The sequence below is a fragment of the Electrophorus electricus genome, chromosome 14 (genome assembly GCF_041902795.1).
Source record: "Electrophorus electricus isolate QZ-2024a chromosome 14, ASM4190279v1, whole genome shotgun sequence".
Taxonomy (NCBI): Eukaryota; Metazoa; Chordata; class Actinopteri; order Gymnotiformes; family Gymnotidae; genus Electrophorus; species Electrophorus electricus.
The window spans coordinates 5,046,159-5,055,869 of NC_137510.1; the positions used below are offsets into that span (position 1 = coordinate 5,046,159).

General features: G+C 41.3%; 1 protein-coding gene and 1 long non-coding RNA gene across 2 annotated transcripts; both read right to left on the bottom strand.

The window, feature by feature from the left end:
• Nucleotides 1-1,797: 1,797 nt before the first annotated feature.
• LOC145651181 (uncharacterized) lies at nucleotides 1,798-2,519 on the bottom strand. Its single transcript, XR_014116959.1, has 4 exons — nucleotides 2,467-2,519; nucleotides 2,326-2,378; nucleotides 2,104-2,223; nucleotides 1,798-1,952 (listed from the first exon to the last, which is right to left on the bottom strand). It is a non-coding gene; the product is annotated as an uncharacterized LOC145651181 (long non-coding RNA).
• A 5,647-nt stretch (nucleotides 2,520-8,166) lies between these two features.
• LOC145651173 (CD59 glycoprotein-like) lies at nucleotides 8,167-8,883 on the bottom strand. Its single transcript, XM_081696522.1, has 4 exons — nucleotides 8,836-8,883; nucleotides 8,695-8,747; nucleotides 8,473-8,592; nucleotides 8,167-8,321 (listed from the first exon to the last, which is right to left on the bottom strand). Exons 2-4 carry the CDS (start codon nucleotides 8,741-8,743, stop codon nucleotides 8,224-8,226), a joined length of 267 nt encoding a protein of 88 aa, XP_081552648.1. The 5' UTR covers nucleotides 8,744-8,747; nucleotides 8,836-8,883; the 3' UTR covers nucleotides 8,167-8,223.
• Between the last annotated feature and the right edge of the window lie 828 nt (nucleotides 8,884-9,711).

The following is a 9,711-nucleotide window of genomic DNA, read 5'->3' on the forward strand; positions in this document are numbered from 1 at the left end:
TCAAATCAAATGCTGATGTCTCTGAAGTGAGTTTTTGGTCCACTGCATGTAGCATTTGCAGTAGTTTGATGAGCCATCTTAAGGTGTTTTTCACTAAGCCTCTTTCCGAGTACAGTGGTTCAGGAGACGAACAGCTTGTATATGGTCTAATTGCATCTGTGCTCAAAAATCCCATCATGAATATACAGTCTTCAGATCCTTCATTAATGCGTTTAGAGACAAACATATCCTGTTCCACCATATCATCCAGAAGATCCTTCTCAAGAGCCAGTTTTTCAGACTGGAGGTTGTTTCACTTTCTGGAACTTCTATTCAGTCACCTGAATTGAAGGATTCAGGTCTTCAGAGACATTGGACAAGAATAAAAGTAGATGGAACTAACATTAGTGACAGGGTTTCAACGACCACCTTAGTAGAGTGCATGATGGCTACGCTGGATATAGAGGGCCCAGGCCATATAAACTCTACTGAGAATTTATTTGCAGCAGCAAAGAGACTGGGTGACCTTTTCTCAAAGGGAGCCACTCACAGGTTCACCTGTGAATTTGGAAAAATGGTAACTCTTGTACTGGACCACAGAATGACCCACTTGAGAAGCAGCTCACATTCTGGTCTCGTGACAAGTATAGAACAGGTCAATCTGAAAGGACACAGAATCTCTGTACTCCCCTTATGTTTTATGTTATTAATATATCCCTTCCCTGCTTAAGCTTTCCTAAATAGCACAACAAACATGACTGTGGTTGCTGTACTTTCTAGTGTTATTGTATTATACATCCAGTGTCCCATGAAATGCATATACAGAAACGATCTGTGTGGGTGTACTAGTTCATGTTCCCAACTCCTCGCTTAGACCAGAGCCTACAGGTGGGCCCATAACCCACCTTTTCTGCAAACTTTATCGTACATGAAAGTTTGACTGCATCACCCTTAAGTAAAATGTCAGTGTAACCCTTTCTCTTTCTTTCGGAGGCCCTGCATTGTGTTAGATGGAATAAAGGCCACCAGGGAACGCAGAATTGTGCTGCAACAGCTGGTGGCGCTGTTGCTATTGGTCAACTTCTCTCTCTGGCTTGCGACAGTTAACGGTTGCTTCCAGAAATAAATCAGGAATCAAAACAGCTCCATTTCTTAGTGTCGCTGATCAAAGTTACAGGCAGTATTATCCCCTTCATGTACCAATTTACTTGCACTAGACAGCGCACATCAAACTAAAATTCACCAAAAAAGGGACAAATTCCAACCATTATACAAATTTTCCCCAAATTACAAAAACAGCCCTTTTGAGGGAGTGAATCCAGTACATGAACGCAGCCGATACCTCAAAACCCATAGGCAGCTTAGCTAGTTAAATTAGCAACTTGGTTAAGGGATCACAACAACAGACAAAAGAATTATTTCCCACCAAACAAATGACATATCTAATCTGTGCAAGACATTGCTGGATGTTAATGTTGTCTAATAATTCATGCGAATCCTTCACAACGTCAAAGTCAGCACGACTCTCCTTCAGAAAATAAAACTAAATGAAACCACAGAAGCAATGTGCGAAACAAATCATGCGCCACCCAGTGGCTCCAACTGGGAACACTACCAAAACCCAGTCTCAAATAAGCACCTTTATTTTACTACCATGTATTGTTGCCCCTTGCCTACATGTAGTCGACCATGAAGGAGTTTCCTGTTACAATGAGCTTTGGCAAGCCAAATCCGTTTGTTCACAAACTGAGCTAACCAGTTCCTAATGGACATTCTCATTTTGAATAATGAAAGCAGATCAAAGGCAATAGTCAGACATTGGAATCATGAGTAGATCTTTATTTTTCCCTGAATGTTACTTCCAAGCATGAGTCACTAATTGCAGAGGTCTGTCTGACAGCATACAACATTGACCAGAGGAAGGCCCTGAAGCAGAAGGCAGTCAGACATTTTGATGCATTTCTTGTAGACAACTATGGAGACAAAACCAGACAAAGAACAGTGTCACAGCACAGCACCCTCCTCCTCATGTCTGTGTGGTGTGGGTGCCAACACTAGGCTCAATATGTTCCAGATTTGACAAACTTGGTTAAGTAATTCAATGAGAAGCTGGATGAGACTTACGTATGTTGGCCAGATTAAAAGTGACACAGGTATCTTTAGCAGATCCACATGTTTCAATGGTGTCTGGACATTTGCCACCAGGGATCAAGGGTACACAGTGGTTACATTGTAGGGCAGAACCTGCAAGTCAGGTAATGGGGAGCAATAAGGAGCAATCAATGTTGTATACAATACTAATCATGTGAAACAGGTATTCCCTAAAAGCTGAATTGGACCACTCACCACCCATCACCAGCAGGGCAAGAGCCAGCACCACAAACATGGTCCTCATTATTCTGCAGCACAACAATAAAATCAGTAAGAAGAAAACTCTCCTGCTTTCTTTTAGGGCAAGCCTGTAAAAAAAACCACATACATCTTTACCTGGAACGTTATGTAGTCAGGAAGCAATGTAGACTTTGCCCTTCAAGTTTTAACAATGCACCTGTTCACACTGCCTCTAAGTCCTCTTTAAAACAGACTTCCTGTCATGGGACGGCCCCCTCCTCCTACACTCCTCCCTGTGTTTTTTGATCACCACGCCCCTACATTGTTAATTGGTCGTGTCACACCTGCCGTTCGTTATTGTCCTTGTTAGTGTGTGTGTGCCTGTTTGCTTTTTATTCTATTATTTTTATTCTTTGTTACATCCCTGTGTTTAACACACTTCAAAGTGTTTCCTGTGTTTGTGCCACTCAATTGTGTTGAATAGTTTATTGTGTTTTGTCAGCTAGTTTTGTATCATTCTTTGTGTGGGGCAGTGGTAGCTTAGTGGTTCAGGTATTTGACTAGTAATCAGAAGGTTGCCAATGTTGGGCCCCTGAGCAAAGCCCTTAACCTCAATTGCTCAAAGCTGTACTCAGACATAAATGTTAGTTGCTTTGGAAACATTTGTCAGCGAGATGACCAAATAATTAAACCAGCAGTCTGTCATATGCAATGTGGAACAAGGCAAACTCTTGAACCATATCAAGTGAATAACGGAAACCATTATAACTAAATTAAAAACAAAGTTTTTGATTATTAAAAGCATAATTCAGAGTACAAAGTAGGTGAAAATTACACAAAGTCCATCAGACAGTCTACATTCCTTATGCATCTTTCCACTGTTGATGTCATTTGACATCACCCTCAACCAGTGTCCTCCGACTCACAGAGCAGGCAATGTTCCGGACCTGATTTTCACACAGACCACCACAACATCGGTCATTGCAGTCGACCCCCTCCACCTCTCAGACCATCACTTTGTGTTCTCTCTCTCTTCTCTTTCCATCCATACCTCCCCAACTTGTTCCTCCTCCTTCTGTCGCAATCTGCACTCCATCACTCCCTCTTCCCTTATTTCTACTATTTTTTTCATCCTTCCTCACCATGACTCTCTCTCTCTCTCTCTGGATACAGTTCAAATACTGTCATTTCTACACTCTCCTCATCAATGAATCTTCTGTGACTTCTCTCTTCTCGACCTGCAAGATCTTCCCCACCTGCCCCCTGGCTAACAGAAACACTCCGATGCCACAGGAGAGCGCTAAGGACTGTAGAGGGGCGGTGGAGGAAAAGTCCTAAAATCAGACCTCATCTTATACCAGTCTCTTCTTTCCAAGTTCTCACTAGAAGTAACATCTGCAAAGTCATCCTAGTACAGACAAAAATTTGAACCATCAGCATCTGATCCACGCAAGCTTTTCACTATTTTTCTTCTTTCCTTATACCTCCCGCACCTCCTCCTTCCTCATCTCTTAATCCTGAGGATTTCATCAGATTCTTTGAGGAGAAGGTTGCAGCAATCCGCCGGTCCTTTTCCTCTGTTCCTGAGCAGTCTTCATTCCCCTACATCCAGTGCTCTGACTTCTTTTTCTCCTCTCTCCTCAGTCCAAATTCATCAACTCCTGACTTTCAGAAATCCGACTCCATGTTCTCTGGATCCCGTTCCCTCCCTTATGTTCCAGACAATCTCAAGAGATTTGCTTCCTTTCATCTCTTTCATCATCAACAACTCTTCGCAATCAGTCTGGCTACGAACCGGCACATTTAACAGAAACTGCCTTCATAGCATTGAGGTAGAAACTTCATGCTGCTAAAGCAGTCAAACTGTAATATGTCTTGATTTTTCTGGACCTTTCGGAGGCCTTTGACACACATTCTCCTCTCTGTTCTCTCCAGCCTTGGTGTGACTGGCTCTGCATGGAAATGGTTTCAGTCCTATCTGGAGGGACGGTCCTATCAGGTAACATGGAGAAGATCCACATTCAAACCATGTAGACTCTCCACTGGTGTTTCCACAGGGCTCAGTATTAGCCCCTTTTCTATTCTCTTTGTTTACTCCTTCTGTAGCTGATGCATTATCTTCTCATGGCCTCTCCTACCACTGCTATGCCGATGACACCCAATGATTTCTTTCTTTTCCACCCTCCAACATGCACGTCTCCAGATGTATCTGAATTAATATCTTATCATTGCATGAATAGTGCACTCAGAGTGATATTGTTCTATGGATTCATTGACTTTATGCATTCAGTCACTAGTTGGCTTTTCAATTTGTTTTTGGGGAGAGGCTCATCTTTTCAACCAAGTATTTCTGCTTGAACATCAAATTAAATATCACTGGAAAGCCAGCTTTCAATAGTCAGTGGCCAAAGAAGCCTCTTGATTCAGTCCATTTTTAATGTCCAGTTTTGCAGATTATTATTCACCCTTGTTTCTCATTTCACACTACATATACAAACCCCACAGGAGCCCACATTCAGTGCTTCACATTGATGGTGTGAGACACTTTTTTGCTGATGCCTTCACTCTGCTGTGTGATTCTAGCGCTTTTCTTCATTTTTTTTTTAAATTAAAAGTTATTTCCCTCTTACAATTCACTCATGCTTCTCCAATGTCACATTTAATATATGGTAAGGGGAAGTTTTCAGAAGTTCTTAACATATTTTTGTTGTAATTAAATTAAATGTATCAGTTATATAGATTAACATTTTTACAAATATATTTTATTAACGCATTTGTTTTTAGTATAAAATGTGTTTGTAATTCGTTTAAAAATTTCAAAAATATCAATGTGTTTTCGTCCACCTTTGGTTAATAAAATTTAGAGCATGTAATGAACTTCTGAAGCTTAAGAAAACTAAAGAGAAAGCATAGATTTTCTCAATCTACGAAAGGATACGTCTTATACTGACCTCTTTTCCAATTCCAGCCAATATTTCTATTGGTTCAGAATAATGGCATTACCAAAGAGATGTCGGTGTGCCGTCCGGATGACGGTACAAATTCGACTGTATTGCTCTTCGGATTCTCTGTTTGTTTGCAGTAGTGTAATATCTTCAAATGTTTTTCAGCATGAGGGTGTGAATGTAGACATCAGTCTACTGTCTAACTACACAAGAAGGAAGAAAGATGAGAGAGAGGGGAGAGTGTTGCCACTTCATGACTTTTGGGCATACCTTCACAGAGGCACGTTGTGCACACGGCACGATGGCACAGAAAACAGTCACAGAGAAAAAACTACAGAAGCATTTAACACAATTCTTAGGTTTAAATATATTCAAGGTAATATAAAACAGGATAGGAAACAAACTGAAATGAAACAATCATATAAGATATAAATTCCTTCAACACCAAGCCCTAATTTACTAGTACCTTAGAGTACTATAGTTTACTTAAATGCTAACTAATGCAACCTGTGTCTCCACCAAAGGCACAGAACAGACATATTTGAATTAAATTAAATAATAATTCACTTCAGCTACAGTGTTCCTTCTTCAGATGCTGTATAGAACTTCTGTAAAAGTGGGCTTGTTATTGAAGATGTCTGATTTACGTTTATGGCATTTAGCTGATGTTTTTATCTAAGAAACCTTACAATTCTGAATGAACACAACTTGAATAAGTGAAAATTAAAGGGCCTATTTAGGGGCCCAACAGTGACAACGGTCATACTTGAACTGCCAACCTTCTAATTACTAGTCAAGTACTGTAACCACTGAGCTACCAATGCCCCCTTGTGATGGCTAATGAAATACATAACAAATGAACTTAACTGAATTGGTTTATTTTACAAATATAGTTTTTTGACATACCCCATATCAAATTAGCATTCACTGCTTGATGACACCAGAAAGTCAGGTTCCAATTTGTTGCAAGACAGTGGACAAACCCCCTCTGAATGTTTAACAATGGCATATCATCTGTTGGGTTCTGTCACTGATGGAATTCGGAAGCATTTTCACCTTAACACACAGATAAGTATCAAATCAAATGCTGATGTCTCTGAAGTGAGTTTTTGGTCCACTGCATGTAGCATTTGCAGTAGTTTGATGAGCCATCTTAAGGTGTTTTTCACTAAGCCTCTTTCCGAGTACAGTGGTTCAGGAGACGAACAGCTTGTATATGGTCTAATTGCATCTGTGCTCAAAAATCCCATCATGAATATACAGTCTTCAGATCCTTCATTAATGCGTTTAGAGACAAACATATCCTGTTCCACCATATCATCCAGAAGATCCTTCTCAAGAGCCAGTTTTTCAGACTGGAGGTTGTTTCACTTTCTGGAACTTCTATTCAGTCACCTGAATTGAAGGATTCAGGTCTTCAGAGACATTGGAGAAGAATAAAAGTAGATGGAACTAACATTAGTGACAGGGTTTCAACGACCACCTTAGTAGAGTGCATGATGGCTACGCTGGATATAGAGGGCCCAGGCCATATAAACTCTACTGAGAATTTATTTGCAGCAGCAAAGAGACTGGGTGACCTTTTCTCAAAGGGAGCCACTCACAGGTTCACCTGTGAATTTGGAAAAATGGTAACTCTTGTACTGGACCACAGAATGACCCACTTGAGAAGCAGCTCACATTCTGGTCTCGTGACAAGTATAGAACAGGTCAATCTGAAAGGACACAGAATCTCTGTACTCCCCTTATGTTTTATGTTATTAATATATCCCTTCCCTGCTTAAGCTTTCCTAAATAGCACAACAAACATGACTGTGGTTGCTGTACTTTCTAGTGTTATTGTATTATACATCCAGTGTCCCATGAAATGCATATACAGAAACGATCTGTGTGGGTGTACTAGTTCATGTTCCCAACTCCTCGCTTAGACCAGAGCCTACAGGTGGGCCCATAACCCACCTTTTCTGCAAACTTTATCGTACATGAAAGTTTGACTGCATCACCCTTAAGTAAAATGTCAGTGTAACCCTTTCTCTTTCTTTCGGAGGCCCTGCATTGTGTTAGATGGAATAAAGGCCACCAGGGAACGCAGAATTGTGCTGCAACAGCTGGTGGCGCTGTTGCTATTGGTCAACTTCTCTCTCTGGCTTGCGACAGTTAACGGTTGCTTCCAGAAATAAATCAGGAATCAAAACAGCTCCATTTCTTAGTGTCGCTGATCAAAGTTACAGGCAGTATTATCCCCTTCATGTACCAATTTACTTGCACTAGACAGCGCACATCAAACTAAAATTCACCAAAAAAGGGACAAATTCCAACCATTATACAAATTTTCCCCAAATTACAAAAACAGCCCTTTTGAGGGAGTGAATCCAGTACATGAACGCAGCCGATACCTCAAAACCCATAGGCAGCTTAGCTAGTTAAATTAGCAACTTGGTTAAGGGATCACAACAACAGACAAAAGAATTATTTCCCACCAAACAAATGACATATCTAATCTGTGCAAGACATTGCTGGATGTTAATGTTGTCTAATAATTCATGCGAATCCTTCACAACGTCAAAGTCAGCACGACTCTCCTTCAGAAAATAAAACTAAATGAAACCACAGAAGCAATGTGCGAAACAAATCATGCGACACCCAGTGGCTCCAACTGGGAACACTACCAAAACCCAGTCTCAAATAAGCACCTTTATTTTACTACCATGTATTGTTGCCCCTTGCCTACATGTAGTCGACCATGAAGGAGTTTCCTGTTACAATGAGCTTTGGCAAGCCAAATCCGTTTGTTCACAAACTTTGCTTTGTAGCAATCACAAAATACAGGTTTCTCAGTAGGAGCTAACCAGTTCCTAATGGACATTCTCATTTTGAATAATGAAAGCAGATCAAAGGCAATAGTCAGACATTGGAATCATGAGTAGATCTTTATTTTTCCCTGAATGTTACTTCCAAGCATGAGTCACTAATTGCAGAGGTCTGTCTGACAGCATACAACATTGACCAGAGGAAGGCCCTGAAGCAGAAGGCAGTCAGACATTTTGATGCATTTCTTGTAGACAACTATGGAGACAAAACCAGACAAAGAACAGTGTCACAGCACAGCACCCTCCTCCTCATGTCTGTGTGGTGTGGGTGCCAACACTAGGCTCAATATGTTCCAGATTTGACAAACTTGGTTAAGTAATTCAATGAGAAGCTGGATGAGACTTACGTATGTTGGCCAGATTAAAAGTGACACAGGTATCTTTAGCAGATCCACATGTTTCAATGGTGTCTGGACATTTGCCACCAGGGATCAAGGGTACACAGTTGTTACATTGTAGGGCAGAACCTGCAAGTCAGGTAATGGGGAGCAATAAGGAGCAATCAATGTTGTATACAATACTAATCATGTGAAACAGGTATTCCCTAAAAGCTGAATTGGACCACTCACCACCCATCACCAGCAGGGCAAGAGCCAGCACCACAAACATGGTCCTCATTATTCTGCAGCACAACAATAAAATCAGTAAGAAGAAAACTCTCCTGCTTTCTTTTAGGGCAAGCCTGTAAAAGAAAACACATACATCTTTACCTGGAATGATATGTAGTCAGGAAGCAATGTAGACTTTGCCCTTCAAGTTTTAACAACGCACCTGTTCACACTGCCTCTAAGTCCTCTTTAATACAGTCTTCCTGTCAGGGGACGGCCCCCTCCTCCTACACTCTTCCCTGTGTTTTTTGATCACCACGCCCCTACATTGTTAATTGGTCGTGTCACACCTGCCGTTCGTTATTGTCCTTGTTAGTGTGAGTGTGCCTGTTTGCTTGGTATTCCTGATTTTCACACAGACCACCACAACATCGGTCATTGCAGTCGACCCCCTCCACCTCTCAGACCATCACTTTGTGTTCTCTCTCTCTTCTCTTTCCATCCATACCTCCCCAACTTGTTCCTCCTCCTTCTGTCGCAATCTGCACTCCATCACTCCCTCTTCCCTTATTTCTACTATTTTTTTCATCCTTCCTCACCATGACTCTCTCTCTCTCTCTCTGGATACAGTTCAAATACTGTCATTTCTACACTCTCCTCATCAATGAATCTTCTGTGACTTCTCTCTTCTCGACCTGCAAGATCTTCCCCACCTGCCCCCTGGCTAACAGAAACACTCCGATGCCACAGGAGAGCGCTAAGGACTGTAGAGGGGCGGTGGAGGAAAAGTCCTAAAATCAGACCTCATCTTATACCAGTCTCTTCTTTCCAAGTTCTCACTAGAAGTAACATCTGCAAAGTCATCCTAGTACAGACAAAAATTTGAACCATCAGCATCTGATCCACGCAAGCTTTTCACTATTTTTCTTCTTTCCTTATACCTCCCGCACCTCCTCCTTCCTCATCTCTTAATCCTGAGGATTTCATCAGATTCTTTGAGGAGAAGGTTGCAGCAATCCGCCGGTCCTTTTCCTCTGT